Source organism: Carcharhinus amblyrhynchos, chromosome 31 (assembly GCF_965287045.1).
Source record: "Carcharhinus amblyrhynchos chromosome 31, sCarAmb.v2.hapA, whole genome shotgun sequence".
Lineage (NCBI taxonomy): Eukaryota > Metazoa > Chordata > Chondrichthyes > Carcharhiniformes > Carcharhinidae > Carcharhinus > Carcharhinus amblyrhynchos.
In genome coordinates, this window is record NC_137354.1 from 19,963,600 (window position 1) to 19,987,698 (window position 24,099).

The 24,099-nt window shown below is 44.0% G+C and overlaps 1 protein-coding gene across 3 annotated transcripts in view; it reads right to left on the bottom strand.

Moving 5' to 3' along the window:
* sec31b (SEC31 homolog B, COPII coat complex component) overlaps positions 1-24,099 on the bottom strand; it is a 90,876-nt gene that overhangs the window by 40,152 nt on the left and 26,625 nt on the right. For all 3 annotated transcript variants that reach the window (XM_080215901.1, XM_080215899.1, XM_080215900.1), the window contains exons 6-16: positions 19,991-20,131; positions 18,790-18,932; positions 16,895-16,994; positions 15,962-16,123; positions 14,794-14,946; positions 13,081-13,311; positions 8,225-8,299; positions 7,257-7,349; positions 4,027-4,135; positions 2,982-3,160; positions 715-841 (exon numbers count right to left, since the gene is read on the bottom strand). In XM_080215901.1, the coding sequence (XP_080072027.1) occupies positions 715-841; positions 2,982-3,160; positions 4,027-4,135; positions 7,257-7,349; positions 8,225-8,299; positions 13,081-13,311; positions 14,794-14,946; positions 15,962-16,123; positions 16,895-16,994; positions 18,790-18,932; positions 19,991-20,131 (1,513 nt within the window). The remainder of the gene's footprint in view (positions 1-714; positions 842-2,981; positions 3,161-4,026; positions 4,136-7,256; positions 7,350-8,224; positions 8,300-13,080; positions 13,312-14,793; positions 14,947-15,961; positions 16,124-16,894; positions 16,995-18,789; positions 18,933-19,990; positions 20,132-24,099) is intronic.

Here is a 24,099-nt window from a genome sequence, read left to right on the forward strand (position 1 = left end):
AATTATGTTGGGGAGTAATGAGACTTACAGAAGCCAGCAAGATCCTGGATGCCCTTGAGAGTGGGGGAAAATTCAAAGGAAGGGAAGGTTTTTTTTAAACACAGAGAATGGTAGGTGTCTGGAGTGTGCTGCTAGGGGTGGTGAGGGTAGATAGGATAGGGAAGTTTAAGGGGCTTTTAGATAAGCACATGAATATACATGGAATAGGGGGACAGGGACATAGGATGTTGGCATCATGTTCGGTATAATATTGTGGGCCGAAGGGCCTGTGCTGTACTGTTCTGGGTTCTATTCAATCCCTGCTCTGCATTGCTAGTTAAGGAAACCATTCAATAAACCTCTGTACTGTGTGTAAGCAAAGGGAAAAATCAGTCTGTATCTCAGCACCTGAATGTTAACCAGTGGTTGCTGCCTTTATGGCAAGGTTTAGCTAGATCAGATGAGGGTGTTCAAATTACCTGCATGTGCTCAGTATGCATTAATCACACTTCAATATAACATGACATAAAAGCAATATTGCTTGAGTTCTGAGGTAGAGTTGGACCGGACTCAAAACATTAACTTTGTTTGTCTCTCTTTAGAATATTGCTCACTGGGTGCCTGCAAGTGTAAAACCAATTGCAAACAAGGAAGAAATTCCTGAAAGAGTAGGGATTGGGAAAAAAAAACAGACAAGGGAAAAATAACACAGAAGAGATGAAGCAGCAAGCTTACCACAGAGCAAGGGGAAGACCTCTGGTTTGGTGTACGTTAAAAGGGCAGCCAAAGCTTCTTTCCAATTGTCCAAGTCACAAGATTCAACGATGTCCCTCCAATTGTGGGTGACGACAGAGGACACGAGCTGCAACAGAGCATTTAATGTACTCAGTATTCCTCTAACTGAGCAAGTGATTAAAGCACGATAACGCATCAGGAGCTGTTTAGTATGATATTTCTGACTGACTTGCTTAGACTGCAACTCCTGCTGTTAAAATGGATTCTCTCATTTACTTTCAAGCTTTTGAAGCTATTTAAATGCTAAAGAAACAATGGTCTAAAAAAAAGTTGATTAATTAAAACTGCTTTCTCGTAGAGTCCCATTAGGCACATCGAGTCTGCACCGATCTACGGAAAGAGTCCTCTACCAAGGCCAACACCCAACCCTCATCCCCATAACCCTACGCATTTTCCATAGCCAATCCACCTAACCTAAACATGTTCAGATACTAAGGGGTAATTTAGCATGCCCAATCCACCTAACCTAAACATCTTAGACACAAAGGGAAAATTTAACATGGCCAATCCATCTAACCTACACATCTTGGGACACTAAGGGGTAATTTAGCATGGCCAATCTACCTAACCTAAACATCTTAGACACAAAGGGAAAACTTAGCATGACCAATCCACCTACCTCTCACATTTTTGTGAGAGGGACTGAGAGGGGAAGCTGGAGGAAACCCACACAGACATGAAGAGAACGTGCAGACTCCACACAGTCACCCAAGGCCAGAATTGAACCCGGGTCCCTGGCACCATGGGAAAGGAGTGCTAACCACTGGGCCACTTGTGTGACATAGTGATTGACAGAGAATACTAAATGCTCATTGTTACATTTAAAGACATGAAGTTTTAAGGTATAAAGTTGAATCCGCTTTACCATCCTGGAAAATTATTGTTCCTTGCTCTGATTTCAATAGCATTACACATTTACCTCTCAAATATTATTAAATATTTGCTTAAATATTATTCCAATCACTGTGTACTTTGTTACCACAAAACGGTGAAAGCATTTTAATTGATTACAACACTTACAATAGAGGATATGCTGTTGTAATATTATCAATTGCTTAATTTCGACTCCTTCACAAATATTACAAACATTAAAACATTCCTTCACTGAGTGGTACAGGAGTATGTGGTAATAGCCATTTATTTCCCTTCTGTTGCACTTGTGGCATCAAAAACTTCCAATTTAGGCACTATCCAGACCAGATGAAGGTTACTCCAAGGTAATAACATGAATCAGATACAAAACGAATCTACTTGCAACCCTGCTCCTATACAAGTGCATCACCAAATCCCAGATTTGACATTTTCCCTTTGCTACACCTGCCCATTTTGTGAGTTCAGTGAGATGGCTTGCCTGGTGCAATTAGCTTTCAGCTGAGGTTACAGTTTGGGATTATACTCGCTGGAGTTTAGAAGGATGAGAGAGGATTTGATCAAAGTATATAAAATACTAAAAGGGACTGATAAAGTAAATGTAGACCAAATGTTTCCCCTTGTGGACAGTCTAGAACAAGAGGTCATGGGTATAGGTTGAGAGGCGGTAGATTTAAAACTGAGATGGGGAGGAACTACACCCTCTCATAGAGGGTGGTGAATTTGTGAAACTCACTGCCCCATAGCGCGGGGCAGTCTGAATCATTGAATGGTTTCAAGAAGGAGACAGATATATTTCTGATAAAGGGATATAGGGAACAGGTGGAGAGGAGGATTTGAGACTGGGAAGTGTTAGGAATGGATTAACAGACCTTCCAATTAAGTCCTAATGTATGTCAATTATCCAATAGAAGTCACTGATACATAAAAGGGCCACTGGATGATGGTGGAGAATTATGTGTGGAGTTGGATCAGAGAAATAAAGGTATTTTATGAAGCAGCAGAACTTGCGCCTCTTTCACTGAACAGAAACCAAGAGGCTCAAACAGAAAGAGATTGGCCATGATCTGACTGAACAGCTGAGCAAGGTTGAAGGGCTGAATTGCCTCCTAATGCCTAAGTTGCCTCAATTCATCTCATTTAGGGGGCTACCAACTGAAAGAGACTTGCGTCCTATCAGCCAGAGACAGGTTTAAACTCTTCCCAGAAGAGAAAGGACTAAAACCAGATGTGCCACAGATAATTCAGTTTCGAAAGAAATTTCAAATAAGCCAGAGCTTTACATTTTTGGATGAACAAGGATATGTACATGCTCTGCAAACTCGAGTGGTATTTACCCGTGAAATCTTTGTCTTTCTTTTGGCGAAGTATCTATTTTGTGTTTGTGCAAGGAGCTCTTCTCCCCCAGCAATAGCAAGAATGATGGCATCCGCAAAATGGTCATCTTTTAGACACAGTTCAACAGCACCTTCGAAGTTCCCTATTAGCAGGGCTTGACTGATCAATCCTTCAGTATCTGAAAACACATCAATCATCCATCATTAATCTACAGTACAGTCGCACGGGACATAACCAAGGCTTCAACTGTTAACTCCCAGGGAAAAACAGAACTAAAAGGTGGAGTAATCAGAGGTCATCACAAGTTTGAGTGAAGAGGCGCTTTTCAAAGGAGGTCATAATGGAAGAGGGGCAGGTTCCAGCATTTGGAATGTTAGAACTGGCATCAGCAACCGAGATTACAGAGAAAGGGAGGCACAGAGAATTAGCCAGAGTTCTGGCCATCAGGACGTGCTGGAAAATATAGTTGCACTGATATCAGACAAGGGCACCATCAGGTTCAAGGCCGACACTCACAGCATGAGCATCACAGTGGTTTGATTCCAGCCTTGTGAGACTGTGTGTGGAGTTTGCATATCCTCCCTGTGTCTGTGTAGGCTTCCTCCCACTGTCCAAAGATGTGCAGGTTAGTTGGACTGGCCATGCTAAATTGTCCTTTAGTGTCCCAAGATGTGTAGATTAGGGAAATTAGCAGAGTAAAGTTATGGAGATAGGGCCTGGGTCAGATGCTCTGTCGATGGGCTGAATGGCCTCTTTCTGGACTGTGCAGATTCATACATTCTATGAGGAATAAGCACTTGGAGAGGAACTGGAGGATGACTCCTGTGCTGCAGCCATTTATTGATACTGTCGTTCAATGTTACGTTTTGTAACTGTAGGACACAGGCCCCAGCCTCTATCTGCACCTTCAGGAAAGGGTAAGGTTGGAAAAGGAGCAAAGTAAAGGTGCTCCCTCCTACAGAGATGGTTCTAAAATCAGGTCGCAGATCTCGCATTTCTATAGCTTTGCCGAAAAGCTTTCTTTGGGAATCATCCAGCACTTACCTCCTGACACAGGGATTTCGAAGAGGGGCCTTTCTCTTGGGATATTGTCAAAGAAGTCAGATGTTGTCGAGGCATCTCCTGCTGCTACAGACTCCTCCGAGCTTGAACTCTGGAAAGGCAAGTGAACAAAAAAATTCCAATGTCATTGCTGTGAAGGACATTAGCCCCTGCACAGAGTTACAGAATGTATTCACTCGATTTCACACTACATTACAGTAGCACAGTGATTAGCACTGCTGCTTCATAGCGCCAGGAATCAGGTTCAATTCTGGACTTGGGTGACTGAATGTCTGTGTCGAGTTTGCACACTTTCCCCGTGGCTGCATGGGTTTCCTCCGGGTGCTCCAGCTTCCTCCCACAGTTCAAAGATGTGCAGGTCAGGTTGCCTGGCCATGCTAAATTGCTCTTGGTGTCGGGGGGTCTAGCTAGGGTAAACACTTGGGGTTACAAGGATAGGGCCTGGGTGGGTTTGTAGTTTGTGCAGTCTCAATGGGCCAAATGGCCTCCATCTGCACTGCAGGGATTCTATGATTGTGTGTGTGACAGGCTCACAAATGGTTGTGCTCGGTTTTGCAAATAAATTGCTAGTTTATGCACTAAAAGCGTAAAACCAGACAGAAACTGGATCAGATGTTGCAGAGTTCATTTGTGGTCCACAGATTGTGTTTGCACCCTGCATTCAACGAGGGATAAAATAAACTCCACCACCTGAGTGTTCTCTTCAATCCTTAATCTCTGGTATAATTAGAATGTTGGCATCATCAATAATACCAAAGATTTTTACACACCTCTCTATTTTAAGCTTCGAGATACTTAGGAATTCAGCCTGACATTATAAACAGCTAATTCTCAGGCTGCCGTTTCCATAAACCTAGTTCACAATTTCAACTTCTGTTACGGTGTGGTGTTCCTTTTGCCCCATCTGCTGTCTGCATTAGGAACGGCATGACAATACACACAGCTCTAATTTTAACCCAAGATCTATCTCTCCTTCACACTACCTCCTTCCTAATCTCTTTCCAAACTGTGCTTCTAACGTTCTCATTTATTTTTAATATGATACCTGCCCCGGCAGTTTTGTTTGTAGCTTTTATTGACCCACAGTATTCTGGAAACTTTAAAACAGATTCCATCTATTCAGCAACTTCTTAACCTCCTTCTTAAAAATGTCATTTTATGCTTGATCATGACAGCCAGTTTCTACTTCCACTGTGCCAAGCTCATTCATCCTTTCAAATCTAAGCTATGGCAAAGACAGCAATGGCAAGATCAAATCTAAAGTAAGGCTGGTAGGAACATCAGGACATTACGACTGGAATTTTCCAGTTATTATTCCCAGCCGGTCACACCATTGGGATTCTCTGATCCCGCTGCGGTAAACTGAGATTTGTCTGAATGCTAAATTCTCCGCCCTCGCTTGCAGAGGTGGTGGGGCAAATGATCGGAAAATTCCCCTCCCCTTACGTGTCCATAAATCACTAAGTGCTACTGCATTGAACTACAGTATCATTAAATGGCAGCAGCATAGGTGGCCATTCAGCCCATCATGTCTTTACCTGCTGTCTACAACAGCTACTCAGCTAGTTCCATTCCCCTGCCTTTTCCCACCATGGTCCACATTATTTTCCTCTTCAGATATTCATCCAATTCCCTTTAGAAAGGCATGATTGAATCTGTCACCATCAGGGGCAGCACAGTGGTTAGCACTGCTGCCTCACTGAGCCAGGGACCTGGGTTTGACTCCCAGCTTGGATGACTGTCTGTGTGGAGTTTGCATATTCTCCCCGTGTCTGCATGGATTTCCTGAGTGCTCAGGTTCCTCCCACACTCCAAAGATCCGCAGGTTAGGTGGATTGGCCTTGCTAAATTGCTCCTTACAAGATTAGGTGGATGTGTGGAGTTACGGGTATAGGGTGGGGAGTGGGCCTGAGTAGGATGCTCTGTCGGGGAGTCAGTGCAGACGCGATGGACTGAATGGCCTCCTTCTACACTGATGGAATCTATGATTCTATTCGGACAGGGGGTTTTAGATCCTAACCACTCGCTGCGCAAAAACGATTTGCATCATATCACCTCTGGTTACATTGTCAGTCACCTTATATCTGTATCCTCTGGTTCTCATCCCTTGGAGCAGCTTCTCCCTACCTACCTTGTCCGGGCCCATGATTCTGAATGTTGCTCCCAAATCTCCTCTCAAGCCCCACTTCTCCAAGGAGAACAGCCCCAGCTTCACCAATTCATCCACACCACTCAAATCTCTCATCCCCGCAACCATTCTGGTAAAACATTACCTCAGGATGGTGGCGATTGCTGAGCAAATGATGTGTCTCTTGTCCAAAGCCTTGGTCAGACTCCACCTGGGCTGTTCTGCTTCGGACTGAGCACTGAGCTCAGTAATTTATATAGAGGCCTTGGCTGGGGTACAGCACAGATTCACCAGTGTAACTAAAGGGTTGCACACACGTGGCTTGCATTCACAGAATAGACTCAGAATCCTTACAGTGCAGAAAAGGCCATTCAGCTCACAAAGTCTACACCGACTCTGACAGAATATCTTATCCAGGCCCTCTCCCCTGCCCTCCTTAACCCCATGCAATTAGCACGGCTAATTCACCTAACCTACACATCTTTGGACACTAAGGGACAATTTAGCATGGCCAATCCACCTAACCTATACATCTATGACTGTGGGAGGAAACCCATGCAGACATGGGGAGAACGTGTAAAAGCCACAAAGGCTGGGATTGAATCTGGGTCCCTGGCGATGTAAGTCAGCAATGCTAATCACCGTGTCACCCAGCAAATTGATCACACATCTTTGTACAGTGACCAGCAAGCCCTGGGGCTACCAAGTCTGTGCCAGCTGGACCTCTTGACCTTCAGCTTCGCTCAGGGTCAAACTCAACCTCTTGCTTTGAGCTTAGAGGTTGAGGTATTTTGAAACGAGAGGTTTCAAAATGGGGTAGACATTGGAGTGTGGGAGGAAACCGGAGCACCCAGAGGAAACACATGCAGACTCGGGGAGTGTGTGCAAAGTCCACACAGTCACCTGAGGCTGGAATCAAACCCGGGTCCCCGGCACTGTGACGCAGCAGTGCCAACTTTGTTGGGCAAAATATGGTAAGTTTCATTAACACTGTTCACAGACAAAATGTACCTGGCAAAACAAAGACAATCGTGCATATGCGATAGGTGTCAGGGCCAGTAAACAAATACAACTGAACAAGTACCTGACTAGAGACAACTGGCACTTTCTGCGCATGCTCAGCACCTTCCACTTCTAGAGTTTTCAGTCGCACGCAGTTACCCAGAGACGAAGCAATCTGAAATCGACAAGTCAGCGTGGTGAACAACTGGCAACATTCAGCAAGAACCGATCAGAATAAAGCAGAAAACCCAGCTATAGATTACTCAAATAGAGATGAACTGAAAGGCAAGTGAAAGTTATGCATATGGGGAAGCAAAACTGGGTGCGAAGACAGAGTGCACAAAGCAACTGAGAGGGAGAGAGAGAGAACAAGGAGGTAGCAGCAAAAGCATGCAAAACGCAAGCAAAGGGAGCGAGCAACAACAGGAGTTTAAAGTTTATTTATTAATGTCACAAGTAGGCTTAATTAACACTGCAGGGAAGTTATTGTGAAAATCCCCTCCAGTGCCTATTTGGGTACGCTGAGGGAGAATTTAGCATCTAACCAGCACGTCTTTCGGACCATAGGAGGAAACCGGAGCACCCGGAGGAAACCCATGCAGACACGGGCAGAACGTGCAAATTCCACACAAATAGTGACACATGCCAGAATCAAACCTCGGTCTCTGGTGCTGTGAGGCAGGAAGTGCTAACCACTGTGCTACCGTGAGACCCAACGGGAAGAAGTGCAGTGGAAGGCAGATCAAGCGAGATGGAAAGAATTGGGGATTTTGAAGTATTTACAGTTAGCCACACTACAGGAGATCAGCAAGCTTATTTTAAAAAACATTGCACTTTCTGTACAAAGGAAAGTTAGCTTTCCCGAACTGACCATCGCCCTGACTTGTTTTCCACTGTTAAGTGCAGAAACATGAAATTTTAGGAAATGGTCTGACCTCACTTACACCCACCGATTCTGGCAAGTGACCAGACTCGAACCTCACCACGTAACTGCAGCACTCAGTAAAATTTTGTACGCTTAGCATCCCCTAAGCCACAGTATATGTTTACCTTTTTATCCAATGCTTCCTTACTGTAGCCAAGCAGATTCAAGTATTTTGTTCGAGGATCTGGCTCAAAGTTTACCTAGAGGAAGGGAAACAATAATCTGTTTTAGCACAAAACTGTTTAATCCACTTCATCATGTTTGACATTTAATTAGAGAGCTTTCCTGAGGGATAAACGCACTGCCAAAACAGTGCTGTGCCACACGGAGTTAAGGAGATCCTTGGTCAGTGCCAAGTTAGTTGATTTCAGGAGAAATCGGTGGAATTGCCTTGGTGCTCCCGGAGCGTGCAGGAGAATTCCCACTCGGGATTATAAGGGCAGGATCACGCTTGGCTCACATTCAGTGGAATAGCTGGTTGACAGGCTCCATCAATGCTCAGAATCATGTCGAGTAGCCACGTGGATAAGGAATTGGAGAGCTGTGAGACAGCACACTAACAAGGTATCTACAGGGGACAGAGATAAATTGCAGGAAGTGTGAATAAGATAAAAAAAACAACTGAGTAGCAGAAAAGGTCATACAGGAGCCTCCAATAAAGGGAATAGCTATCTATATTGTTAGCAAGATTATGATGGGCATGGACAGAGTGGATAGTCAGAAGCTTTTTCCCAGGGTGGAAGAGTCAATTATTAGGGAGCATGGGTTTAAGGTGCGAGGGGCAAGGTTTAAAGGAAATATACAAACAAGCTTTTTTTTTTTACACAGAGGGTAGTGGGTGCCTGGAACTTGCTGCCAGGGGAGGTTGTGGAAGCAGATAAGATAGTGACTTTTCAGAAGCATCTTGACAAATACGATGGGAATAGAGGTCCCTGGAAGAGTAGGGGGTTCAGACAAGCAGCATGCTCGGTGCAGGCCTGAAATTTTCTTTGTTCTATACAAGATAATTCTAAGCATTGCAGGGAATTGGCCCACAGGAAGACAACAAAGTAACAATAATAGACAGGTACTCTAATTAGTAGGACATGGCCAATGACATCCTAACAAGGATTCATTTTAGAGCCTAAGCTATAGCATTTAGTTGGATTGGCCATGTTAAATTGCCCCTTAGTGTCCAAAGATGTGCAGGTTAGTTGGACTGGCCATGTTAATTTGCCCGAGTGTCCAAAGATGTGCAGATTAGGGGGACTGGCCATGTTAAATTGCTCCTTAGTGTCCAAACATGAGCAGGTTAGGTGGATTGGCCATGCTAAATATACAGGGTTACAGAGATAGGCGGGTAAGTTGCTCTTCTTTTTGAGTCAGTGCAGGCTTGACAGGCCAAATAGCCGCCTCCTGGATTATAGGGATTCTATGACAACAGTGTGACAGAAACAAATTTGCAATCATGCAAATTTTCCAGAACATACCTCGATTAATTAACATTTTTGGCATAAGTTTAGTGCTTTTTCAAAATTACTTCAAACTGCACTTCAACAAGTGATTGGTTGTTTGCATGGCAGAAGGAATACCATATGCAAATACTATTGAAAACATTTACCAATTTCAAGAGATGATTTTGCACAAATGGAAGCAAGTGGTCAGAAACTGTGGCTAAAACTTGCAACCTCATGTTTCAGTTCTTCTGCTGCTTTGTTGCATCTCTACAATTTCCTGCAGTTCTGGCTTTGCTCCCTCTTCCAGCATTACCCATCACCAATGCCCCACTGCGCCCTCAGCACTGATGGCCGTGCCTTCAGCTGTACATTTCCAGAACCCCCCACCCACATTCTCCCCTTCTCATTTAGGACCATCCTCAAAACACACCCCAAACAAAGATTTTGGTGCCCCATGCTCCTAACACTAAGGAAGAGACAGTGGCAATGGTAATATCACTGGACTTTGAAACCACAGGCCCAAGTTAATGTTCTGCAGACACGGATTCAAATCCCACCGTGGCAGGAATTTAAATTTAGTCCATAATTTGGAATTGAAAAACTAGTCTCAGTAATGGCAGCCATGAAATCATTGACAAATGGCGTAAAGCCCCTGGTTCACTAATGTCCTTCAAGGAAGGAAATCTGCTGTCCTTACCTGGTCTGGCCTACATGTGACTCCAGACCCACAGCAATGAGGCTGACTCTGAAATAGCCTAGCAAGCCACTCAATTCAAGGGCAATTAGTGAGGGAAATAAATGCTGGCCTTGGCAATGATGCACATCCCAAGAAAGTGATGTGCATCAATACTTAATCACACCTTAATGAAATACTAGGAGACTTTTTAAAATATAGATACCATGAAAATGTACTTCTTTTGGTGTAATCAGATTGCTTATTTGGCATAAGCCTTCACTGTTTGAAATTACTGTGCATGTTGGTCTACAAGGAGACATAGAAAGTAGAAGCAGAGGAGGCCATTTGGCCCTTCGAGCCTGCTCCACCTTTTATTATAATCATGACTGATCACCAAATTCAATATCCTGATCCCCACTCCCCCCCTCCCCATATCGCTTGATTCCTTTAGCCCCAAGAACTATATCTAATTTCTTCTTGAAATCACACAACGTTTTAGCCTCAACTACTTTTTGTGCTAGTGAATTCCACATATTCACTACCCTCTGGGTGAAGAAATTTCTCCTCACCTCAGTTTGAGGATAAGGTTTTAAAACTATGACCCCTAGTTCTGGACTCCCCCCCACTCGCGGGAACATTCTTTCTGAGTCTACCCTGTCTAACCCTGTTAGAATTTGAAAAGTTTCTATGAGATCCCTCTCACTCTTCTAAACGCCAGTGAATATAATCCTAATTGACTCAGTCTGTCCTCATATGACAGACCTGCCATCTCAGGAATCAGCCTGGTAAACCTTTGCTGCACTTCCTCTATAGCAGGGACATCCTTCCTCAGATAAGGGCAAAATTACTTGGCAAGTCAAACAAGAATGCCAAATATCTTTCTATTCACTTGAATGGTGAAATAATTAATATTCTGACCTTCTCAAATGAAAACTGCCTCCTATTAGAAGGCCAGATAGATTGGATACGTAGTTGTTTATGTTGATTTCCACACTGGAGCAGTGCAAATTGCTTTGCGAAGTGTGCACATTTTTCAATCAAAAAATTAAGTTAAAATATTATGAAATGGACTTCAATACTTTGGACATTGTGGAGCCATGTGACTATGTGAATTTTAACAAGCTGTTACATTTCACGTAATAAAAACAGGAAATGCTGAATAAACTCAGCAGGTCTGGCAGCACTTGTGAAGAGAGAAACAGGGTTAATGTTCCAAGTCCATGTGATTGAAGAGGGATAGAAGTGCAATGAATTATATAATTGGATGAAGTGGGGCAGAACGCAAGATAGGTCGGAGCAGAGGACAGATTGACAAAGGTGTCACCAACATAAGGCAAAATGGCAGGTGTTAATGGTAGCAGTAAGGATTGAAGAGCATTAATAGTAGCAAAAGGTAAGATTGTTCTTCTATTAATACATTGTGCAAAATCAGTGGTCAAAACTGAACAACAAGGGGCAAGGGGGCCAAGTATGGTGGAGAGAGAGTGAGTGTATGTGTATCGTTCAGACTTGAAATGTTAACTCTGTTTCTCTCCACAGATGCTGCCTGGTCTGCTGAGTTTATCCAACATTTTCTGCTTTCATAGGAACATAGGAATTAAGAGCTGAAATAGGCAATTCAGCTCTTCGAGCATGCTCCGCCATTCAATCAGATCATGGCTGATCTCTCCATATCCTTTTAACCCTTTTTTTAAAATCAAAAAAAAGTCTACCTCCCTGTTGAAACCATTCAATGATTCAGACTCCTCTGCACTACAGGGCAGCACGTTCCACAAATTCATCACCCTCTGCAAGTAGTTCCTCCTCATCTGCTTTAAATCTACGCCTCTCAAACCATACCTGTGACTTCTTGTTCTAGACTGCCCCATAAGAGGAAACATTTGGTCTATATTTACTTCATCAATCCCTTTTAAAATTTCACATACTTTGATCAGATCCCCTCTCATCCTTCTAAACTCCAGCAAGTATAAGCCCAAGCTGTAACCTCAACAAAAAACTACTTGCACCACATGGGCCATCTCACTGAACTCGCAAAATGGGCAGGTGTAGCAAAGGGATCAAACCTGCGATTTGGGAGTGATGCACTTGTATAGGAACAGGGTTACATTTAGATTCACTTTATAACTGATTCCTCCTCACCTCACTTTTATACCTACCGCTTCTCAATCTATACCTGTGACCTCTTGTTCTAGATTCCCCACAAGGGGAACATTTGGTCTATGTTTATTGCTCTCTGCTAGTATTTTATATACCTCAATCAGATCCTCTATGATCCTTCTAAACTCCAGCATGTCTAAGCCCAAACTGTTTAATCTCTCCTCATAAGTCAACCCTTTCATCCCCAGAATCAATCTGGTGAACCTCCATTGAACTGCCTCCAACACCACCATATCCTTCCTCAAATAAGGAAAGCAAAACTGGACACAATACTCCAGGTGTGGTCTCACCAACACTCTATACAATTGCAACAACACCTCTCTACTCATATAGATACTCCATTCCTTTTACAATAAAGGCTATCATTCCACCCGCCATTTTTATTACATGCTGCACTTGCATAGCGATTTTGTCATTCATGAACAAAGACACCCAAGATCCCTCTGCCTAGGCACATTTTGAATCTGATTTCTATTAAGATAATTTGCCTTTCTATTTTTTCAGCCAAAATGGACAACCTCACACTTGTCCACATTAAACTCCATCTGACAAATTTTGGCCCATTCTCCTAGCCTATTTATATCCATCTGTAAAATCTTTATCGTCTCTTCAGTGCCTGCTTTCCCACACACTTTAGTATCATCCACATTTCAGACTTCGAGCACCCACAGTATTTTGTTTTTATCTAACATTTTTAGTAAGTAGTACGCACCTTCAAGAAGTTCCAGATGTTCTTTTCAAAGTCTGTGGGCGCAATGTTAATCTTGGACTGACAGTACTGAACAAACGCCTCTGACCGGAGGGCTGTCTGCAGCTCGCTGGAACGGCACAGAAATTCTGTCTCCGTAGTAACCACGCTGACAAACACTTGACGCGAGACAGGCTGCTGTATCTGTGGTGGAGCAGCTTTCGAGTTGGAAAAAGTAATCAGCTTCCCTCCAAACTGCGACATGGAAGACACAGAGGTAAAAGACATGATCCGAGAGACAATCTCAAGACTTTGTGTATTATAAAGATGCGCATTCTCGCCTTAACCAGTCTCTCTGAAGTGTCTTTGGCCACTTTAAAAATGTAGTATACACTACAGACCCAATCATAAATCTTCATATACCTACTCACACACTCCAAGATATAAATGTCGCTTCAGTTAGAGATTTTGCCTTTTAAGACACAAATTTAACTGGTTCAGATACGGGATCATTTTCACTTTACTGAACCAATCTTACTCACTTCCTAACAGGATGATATACAGGAATTATATTTTCTAAATGTATTAAAACATCTCCATGGCTGTGGAAATAGCTTGTTCTTACTCAGGCACCAACTTCTTGTTATGTCTAGGATATCCTCAGGGATTCATGGAAAGCAGAAACCATGCACTGAGAATCTTGACAAGTACCGGGATGTCCAACATTGCCTGTGTAATGTTTTCAGTGCTGAGGCTGACTTTACTGTTTCTTCCCAACTTTATACATGACATCTCCTGTGCCATCTTGTACTCTGGACAACAACTTTGTGGCTTATTTCCTCTGGCCTGGCAAATCCTATGAACTCTAAATGGATGGCATCAAGGGGTGGGGTGAAAATAACAACCTACAATTACCGAGGAAAGAAAATGAAAAACGATCAAGAGAATTTCCTTACAAGCTGTCTTTTAACCAGACACTGACTGAAAACTACGCCTTTTGTAAGTTTTCCACCAGGAGCGGGAATAAAAATATAGACCGGAATTTTACCGGCATGCCCGCCCGGGGCGGGTAAGATCGTGCTTGAGGCCAGAGAATGCTGTTCTCTGAGCCTCACCACTCTGATTTCAGAGCAGACGTGCCGGTAAAATCAGTGCCACAGTCTATGATGACTCTATACTAATTCCTGATGGGATAATGAATAGCTCAGACCTTAAAGCTCAAAATGCCAACCTAGCTAACAGCAACTGTGGCAGGGCTGGTGGCTAGCAGCAGGCACAAGGAAGGAAGTCAATGACATTTTTCTGTAACAGGTTGCTCACACAGGCTAATATTAATATTACACACCATCACCTGCGACCTTTCTTGATGTTGTAGCTAAACACTGCAACTCCCTTAAACCACCATGGCATTCCTGTTTCATGGATTTGGTTTAGCCCAGTTGGCTGTACGGCTGGTTAGTGATACAGAGTGACCCGTACCGGCAGAGGTTATTCACAAAGGCTCCACCTTCTCAACCTTGCCTCCTTGCCTGAGGTGTGGTGACCCTCGGGTTAAATCACCACCAGTCAGCTCTCCCTCCTCACAGGGGAGAGCAGCCTCTGGTCATCTGGGGCTATGGCGACTATGTGACAATTAGATTATTGGGTTGTATCAAGTACAGCCATACTTTGACACCGGGGAAACCTAGGGATGGTGGTTCAACGATCAAAGACTCTATCCAATGAGGCACAACTCACAGCGAATGATGCCCCCACGGGCCGACGGATCCATTTGGGGGGCTTTTTCAAGGGAAGCACCACAGTGGGCTGAGCTGTTTTATGTGGGATATCCAGGAGAGGAAGAGTCTGTCCAGTGCCAAATGGGTCCAAGTTGTTGAAAGAGGACGAAATCTAAATCCAAAAACAAAATCAATAAATGCACTTTAGAACATTCCAGTGGATTAAACATCATAGCACCTCTCCTACAACAAAGGACATGCAAACTCCACGCAGGTAGTCGCCCAAGGCTGGAATTGAGCCCATGTCCCTGGGCCTGTGAGCCAGCAATACTCACCACTCTGCCACTGAATCGGATTGAAGCAGAGATCTCACATTGATTTTTTCCCTATACCCATGCAAATGCTCTAAAAATTGCAGAGCAATCTGAAATTTTTGATTTTCACCATCCATTCCAAAATTCTCCTAAAACATCACACATAGCCCACTATTTTATTTAGAAAGGGAACATCTTCTAAAATTTAAGTTTTAATTGTTCAATGGAAGTTAAACGCAGAGCGTCCAACATTTGTGGTTTTGAATTCTTCCGATGGATTGCACTGCAGGGCGGCAGTGCTGCCTCACAGCGCCAGGAAGCTGGGTTCGATTCTGGCCTTGGGTCACTGTCTGCATGTTCTCCCTGTGTCTCCGTGGGTGTCCTCCCAGTCTAAAAGAGATGCTGGTTAGGGCCATCGGCCATGATAAATTCTCCGTCAGTGTACCCGAACAGGCACCAGAATGTGGCGACGAGGGGATTTTCACAGTAACTTCATTGCAATATTAATTGTGACATTAATAAATAAACTTTAAACTTCAAAACTGCAACGCTGCATATTTGCTGGCTCAGCTGTGATCCAGTCAGTGGCTTTCTCAGCTTTAGAGCTAAACAGTTGTGGGTTCAAATCCCCATTCCAGACATCTGAGAACAAAAATCAAGGCTGGCACTCTACTGCAGTACTGAGGGAGTGCTGTACTGTCAGAGGCACCATTTTTTGAATGTGACGTACGAATGTGCTGCCCCCCTCCTCTCACGTGGGCGCAAAAGATCATGCTTCGAACAAGAGCAAGGGAGATTATTCTGGCAACATTTATCTCTCAACCAACATCACAAAAGCATCTGGTCATCATCACATCGTTTGCAAGATCTTACTTTGTCAACATGACTTTGTTTCTGTGCTTCCAGGCTCCCTCCCATGACAGAATAAACACTGATTCTTCCATCAAAGGAAGCAGCCGAGAGGACTGCTGGATTGCGAGGGCACCACTGGACGTCAAAGCACCACTGACTGCTCGTTGGTAGCTCGTAGACCACCTGAAATCAATTCACAGCAACAGTTAGTGTACGATCAAATCAGAGTTCTTGCACAGCAGACTGAGAGAGTTCGCAAAATTGCCCAACCAGCTGGTGTCACTTGAACTAGAAAGGACAATTTGTTCCCATCAATAGATCATACGTAGTGTAGTGGAGAACGTGCCTCTGTTTACATCAAAGGGGATGAAATGGAAATGGTCGAGAGCTTCAAGTTTCTAGGTGTCCAGATCATCAACAACCTTTCCTGGTCCCTCCACAGTGATGCCTCTGCTTTCTCAAGAAGCTAAGAAAATTTGGCATGTCCACTACAACTCTCACCAACTTTTACAAATCCATAGAAAGCATCCTCTCCAGATGTATCCAGCCTGGTATGGCTCCTGCTCTGGCCAAGACTGCAAGAAACTACAAGTGTTGCGAATGAAGCCCAGTCCATCACACAAACCAGAATCCTATCCATTGACTCCATCTACAATTCCCTCTGTCTCAGGAAAGCGGCCAGCATAATCAAGGACCCCACACACCCGGACGTACTCTCTACACCCTAGCTCTGACTGTAACACTACATTCTGCACCCTCTCCTTTCCTTCTCCCCTATGTACTCTATGAACGGTATGCTTTGTCACAAGAAACAATACTTTTCACTATATGCTAATACACGTGACAATAATAAATCAAATCATACGGAAGTTATAAGTAATTTACATCATCTGGAGTCATAAAAATGTAACCATGAGATTAAGCTCATTATTTCTCTACGTGACAGTCACCCACCTCTCCAGTGTTGGGATTCCAGCACAAGATCCGATTGTCCTTTGCACTGCTCAGGAGCAACTCTGCATCAGCCTGGCACCATGAAATGGAGAGTATACCTCTGGATGATAAAATTATAAATATAAGAAATTAAGCTGAATAAACCCTGCATCTTAAAAGTGAAGTAGTACTGTCTCAGGACACTGTTTCATTCCCTGCAATTCCTCACAGGAAAGACCTAATTTGGGGCATTTCTGGGTGGGTATGGGGAGGGGGAAGAGGTTCATAGAATCAGAGAAACCCTACAGTGCAGAAGGAGGCCATTCAGCCCATCATGTCTGCATGACAACAATCCCACCCGAGCTCTTTCCCCATAACTCCACGTATTTACCCTGCTAATCCTGCTAACCTACGCATCCCAGGATACTAAGGAACAATTTAGCATGGCCAATCAACCTAACTGCACATCTTTGGACTGCAGGAGGAAACTGGAGTACCCGGAGGAAATCCACGCAGACACAGGGAGAATGTGCAGACTCCACACAGACAGTGACGCAAGTCAGGAATCGAACCCAGGTCACTGGAGCCGAGAGGCAGCAGTGCTAACCACTGTGCCACCCAATTGTAGGAGATGATGAGCAAAAGCCAGACATTTCTCAAAGCACAAGTTTCCAGTCATGGGGGACGGATTGTTCACTAAGCAAAATGTTAGAGAGGAAAGGAGGAACATTACTGTTCCTTGCTTTCGTGCACTTTACTATCTAGTCTGCCAGTTCTACAGGAAAAGGTGCTTCACTCTCCAAAATACAATGTACGTACTAAATAAAATTTAAAGAATCCATTAGCCTGGCCTGAACGTCAGATTTCCAGTTTGAATTTACTTTCCCACCAGATGGGTATACTTCTGCTTTCAGCCTTTAAGAGTGCCTCATCCTAGCTTTGAAACTGCTCCGGTTTCGATAGCATGGAGTAGCTAATTTCAGAATTTACAGGAGTGCCAGATACCCTGTCCCTCCCCCCGAGCCATCATTTCCACATTCACCTTGAAGCCGAGGGCAGGAATCAACAGGCCCAATTCTATAAACAGGAGGCATAAAGGGGATGGAGTGGGGCTGAAGAACTAGAGGGAGTGAGGCCAGGGAGGGAATCACTCACAAAAAAATGAGAAAAAGAAAATTTAGGAATGGAGGAAGAACTGAACAAAACCCAAGAACAAACAAGCACAATAAATAATAATGCAGAATAGAGTAAAAATAACCAGAAGCAAAGGACTGGGAGTAGAGATGTCCAGAAAGGCAACATTGGATTTTAAATATCCAAACCATACAGTGTAAGAAACAACTGTATACAAATCAGCAAAAACACAAGGTCCCTTAATCCACACTCCTGGCAAGCATACAATCTGTTTCCATCCCATCCCTCAACAGACTATGCCACGTTCCTACCACCACATAGCCATATGATTGGCATGGTGGCACAGTGGTTAACAGTCATGCCTCGCAGTGCCAGGGACCCGGGTTCAATTCCCAGCTTGGGTCATTGTCTTTGTGGAGTGTGCACCTTCTGCTCGTGTCTGTGTGGGTTTTCTCCGGGTGCGCCGGTTTATCTCCCACCGTCCATAGATATGCAGGTTAGGTAGAATGGCTATGTAAATTGACCCTTAGTGTCCAAAAAACGTGTAGGTTAGTGGGGTATATACATGGGGTTACAGGGATAGGGCAGGAGTGGACCTTAGTGGGATACTCTTTCAGAGAGTTGGTGTGGACTCGATGGACCAAATGACCTCGTCCTGCATTATCCTTGAGTACAGCCCATCTCTTCACCTGCCATTACCTTTTGTTGTTTAAGAAAGCAAAGTTTGACCCCATGCCCCTGCACTCCCCTGTGTCACACATCCCTGAATGATGTTTTAATACCTGGTATGATTCTCCAGTACTTTGAGAGGAGAGGTAGCAAACCGCAAGTCCCATATCTGCAGTACAGGCATTCGATCATCTTCCGATGCCAGAACAAGTTGAGTTGCAACTTCAGGATTCCAAGCCATTCCAGAGCAGCGCATCTGCAAGAGTCACGTGAAACCATGCTAGTTACTTAACAGAGAACAAACCCAACGCTTTAGGTTTATTTGGGAAATTGCTTATGACCATTGCCAGCATAGGTTCAATGGCCAAATGACCTCCTCTGTGCCATAACACCTCTGTAAAGTGAAGGATGCTGGTGTTGAGAAATCCCATTTCAGTGACTTGATGTTAGCATTACACACTACTGGGTCAGGTACAGCACTAGTTACAAACTTGTAAAGGGCGGCACGGTGGCACAGTGGTTAACACTGCTGCCTCACAGCTCCAGGGGCCCAGGTTCAATTCCGACTTCAGGTCACTGTCTGTGTGGAGTCTGCACATTCTCCCCGTGTCTGCCTGAGTGCTCCGGTTTCCTCCCACACTCCAAAGATGTGCAGGTTAGGTGCACTGGCCATGCTAAATTGCTCCTTGGTGTTCCAGGATGTGTAGGTTAGAGGGAATGGTAAGGTAAATATGTGGGGTTTCGGGGGTACGGCCTGGGTGGGATTGTGGTCGGTGCGGACTCAATTGGCTGAATGGCCTCCTTCTGAAATTGTAGGGATTCTATGGTTAATGATTTTGTTTTTGAAAACGATGTATTTATTCTGGCAAAAATCATTTGTTTCTGTTAAACATTTAACGTGAAGAAATTAAATGAAGATTGGGGTGTGTGTGTGTGTGCCTGCCTCACAACGCTGGGGACACGGGTTCAGTTCCCGGCTTGGGTCACTGTCTGTGTGGAGCTTGCACTTTCTCCCCTTGTCTGAGTAGGTTTCCTCCGGGTGCTCAGTCCAAAAGGCGTGCTGGTTAGGTGCATAGACTGTGCTAAATTCTCCCTTAGTGTACCCAAACAGGCGCCAGAGTGTGGCGACTAAGGGATTTTCACAGTAACTTCATTGCAGTGTTAATGTAAGCTTGTGACATGAATAAATAAACTTTAAGATAAGTTGCTAAATTAAGTTACAATAAACAGTTGGTGCAACGCAATCACATTTCCATCCAAACAAAGGCGCAGAGCGCTGGAAAGCACATTAAGGATCAGCGAGTGAGCACTCACCCTGTTGCTGTGATCACTGACTTTGATGATCGGTTCATTCTTTCTCAGGTCCCATACCACAGCTCTGCCACTCGGGTGGGCAGAAGCCAAAATATGCTGCACCTGCCGATTCCAGCCAACACAGCTGATATCTTCAGAAGGCTGTGTGAATTCAGAACGTCCCATTAAACCAATGTGAGAGAACGGGATGATTTAGAATGGCTCCTAGCTACTGCACACAACTCATCCTTCAAAAGCACATCCAGCCTTCCTCACAACACATGCAATCAGATTCAAGAAAACAGCAGCAACTGAGCAGATATTTAAAACATGTCTCTCTCCCATGAGTACATACATACACAGTACATGCACACAAGCACGCAACTACACAAAGGCACACGAACACAAATACATACACGCACACAAATACATGAGTACACACACGCACAAACACACGAGAACATACACACTACAAACATGTGAGTACATACACAACACACCCACAAACACAAGAGTACATACTCACCATACGCACACAGAAACTTGCATTCTAGCAGCTAAGGCACTGAGAGAAAGAAAACTCAGCAGGGGTCATGCCAAACATAGCCATGGCAGTTTGAAGTAGCATTGGCACAAGAAACAGTTTGTACTGATATTTAACATTTAACATTAAAAATGGCCTGTGGTGTGCCACAGATGGAAGAGGCCACTAAGTATTCAAGGGATTACTGAAAGCGTGGGTGAATAGCAGAGTTTCGGAAGACGGGTAAATGGCAAAAAAGAATGTAAGGTGTATGTGCACATTTAAGTACGTGCAGAGGACAAATTGCAGTGTGGAACCAAGGCAGTAGAAGATTGTGTTATAAATGACAGAGTGCAGTAATGCAGCCAGGAGATTAGAGTTGTGAAGGATTACAGGAATGAAGGTGATGCGTACTGTTAACCTACTTAGACAGAACAATCATGTATCCTGAATACACTGGGGGAGGGAACCAGTCCTGGTCAGTGATGACTGAGCCATCACGAACAAGTAGAAATTAGAGCAAGAATTGGCCACATTCCAGAGTCAAGAAACAGAGACAGCAGACACCAACCAGACCCCAAAGACATTCATCCTTTCACCCGGGGATCTTTAATTCAAGGAAGGAGAAGACAAAGTGTAATAACAAGTTGAAAACCAGTGCGAGAAAACAAAATGAAGGAACTGATCACATGTGCCACATTGGAGACTGAATTGGAAGATTCAAGGTTAACTCTTACTTTTGGCCTCTTTCACATTAGAAATCATCGAAAGAGCAAGCTTAGCTGTTTAGGAAACGCAAGATCGGAGGCCTAAAGGATACATAGAACAAGTAGTGTGTTTATGGCCAAATGAGTATGAAGAAAAGAACTTTGGCACACCTCTTCCAAACATTATCTAATGCCTTAAAGACTGATAGAATTTTTGGATTTCTCAACTTTATTCGTTCAAATTCCCTAGCCAAAACAGAATGTGAAAGGAGCTAAAAAAAATCTTGTTAAAGATGTTATATTTATAAAAATGTATATAGCTGTAACCTATTGATCAATGTTGGAGATCAGAACATTCCTCCACGTTTTTCCCTTGGTGTCACCAGAGACAAGAAGTTCCCAGTCAACTGCAGAATGGCAAGGTGCAAAACAAAAGACTCTATTGTTCTTCAGAAACATGCCTTAACTCTGAACTCAAGATGCATCAATACATTTCCATTCCAATCATGAGACTCAAACTCCTGGAAAATTATGGTCAACTTTGAGCATTTAACTTAAAACAAAACAAATTTCCCCTAAGCTCTTGTGGAAGCTCTTACTCTTCCAATGGCATGGATAGCTCAGTATGTTGTCCAAGTATAAGTCAGACTGACTTGCGGCAACAAGCTATTCAGTTGCAGGGGAATCAAAAGATAGTTTCATGGTCACCATTAATGAAACTATCATCGTTTGTCATAAAGACCCATATCTGGTTCTCGGCCTTTTGGTTAAGATCAAGTGTAGAATCAACATCCTGCACTTGTTTGAAGTCATGAGGATACACTAAGGCTTCATTTGAAGCAATTTTGAAACAGCATCTCAGCCTTTTGGCTAAGATGCAAATGAGAGCAAGCCTTGGAGAAGGTGCAACACCTGCTCCTATCAGATTGGATCATGTAGATCAAGCCCAGGACTGGAAGTGACAGCCCTGTCTTGTCAGCTTGGATCTGGAATATCTCAGTTGCTGAGACTCTGAATTGGACTTTGATTGGATAGAATTGGATACAAAAACAAAAAAAAAGACCCATTCACCAGTGCCCTTTAAGGAAGGAAATCTGTCGGCGTTACCTGGTCTGTCCTACATGTGATTCCGAATCTGCAGAAATGCTGAAACTCTGACTAGCAAGCCACCCTATTCAAAGGCAATTAAGGATGGGCAACAAATGTCAGCCTTGCCAACAACATCCACATCCCATAAAATAATACATTTTTAATAACGGATTAATCTTACAACATTTGGTCTGCAGACTTGGTACCCACACCTTAAACTCCTTGGATTGTTGTAGTACAAAAGTATTTGGAGGCAACAAACTTTGATCCCATCAGTCTGATGGGATTATGCTCATTTATGCTCGTAAAGGAGCTCTTTTGAACCTCAGCATTAGTGTGAAGTTTATTTATTTACACCTGCAGACGGTGGCTATCTTGCCTGCTCATCTAATGTGTTAGCTACAGTAATCTTGGAGAGCCTCCATGCCGTCTGCGAAGTCTATTTTGATGTGCATGTTCTGTATACTGCGCTTGTCTAATCCTTGCTGTTCATTTGCTTGCCTGTTCTTATTTTTCTACCAATGAACCTCACAATGGCGAACCACTCTGTTCATGGTACTGGTGCCCTCTGAGCTACACTCATGAACCTGTGCTTCCAACAACTCTCCAATCAGATTCCAAGTGTGTGTCTATAGGTCAATCTTTAAGCCACCCTTCACTGCTCACTTGATCATTTGCTGACACAGATTTTTCAGTCTTTTATGCTATAAGTTATTACCATGAGCATTTACATGACCTTCAATGTACCCGATACTTGGCAGATCTTGTGGCGCAATGGGTAGTGTCCCTGCTTCTGGGCCAGAAGCTCTGGGTTCGAGTCCCACTCCAGGACTCGAAGGCCAAGGAAGATGCATTCATGATGCAATCAAACTGGTTGATTATCAACCTGCAGTTCCTTCCAACATAGGCCAATGGCAGACAGTAAGAGCGGGGAGATGCCTCATCAGCCATGTGATGGAAAGGTCAGAGTTTCTACCATCATGGGCTCAAAGGACTGAATTGCCTCCCCTGCTTCTAATTCGTATGTAAATCACACAATTCTGCTACAATTCTTTATATAATTGTGCACAGAACCCAAAACAGACAGAAAGAGCATCAAAAGAGAGAACCAAGACAGAAATGGGCCAACATGCAATTGGAAATACCATTTGTGTAGACAGAAACCTGGCAGAGATGGGAAAGGGCACTACCGTGGACTAAAGGAGGGGAATGCACAAAAACATAACACAGAGCCACAGCAAGGCACACACAGCTCGATAGGGAGAAGCCTACTGATAGCCTGGACACAGTGGAGACAGTCTTTGTGAATAGTACAGACAGAGTGGCGACAGGGAGAGACCAATGCACATGGGGTGAATATCTTAAACAGAATGGTGAGGAAGGAAGAGACTACACATTGTGGGCAGTGAGGACAGGCGCACACATCGCAAATGTTGTTTTCATTTCTTCACATTCTTCCCTTAAGGAGTGGTATGTGAGGCCATAGACGGATTTGCAGAATGATTAGCATCCACGGTGGTACAGTGGTTAGCACTGCTGCCCCACAACACCAGGGGCCCAGGTTCAATTCTGGCCTCAGGCAACCGTTTGTGTGGAGTTTGCACGTTTTCGCTGAGTCTGCGCCAGTTTCTTTCCAGTACAAAGATTGCAGGTCAGTGGATTGGCCATGCTAAATTGCCCTTAGTGTCCCAGGATGCAGAGGTTAGAGAGGGATTAGCGGGTAAATGTGAGGGGATAGCGTCTGGGTGGGATTGCGGTTGCTGCAGGATCAATGGGCCAAATGGCCTTTTTCTGCACTGTAGGATTCTGTG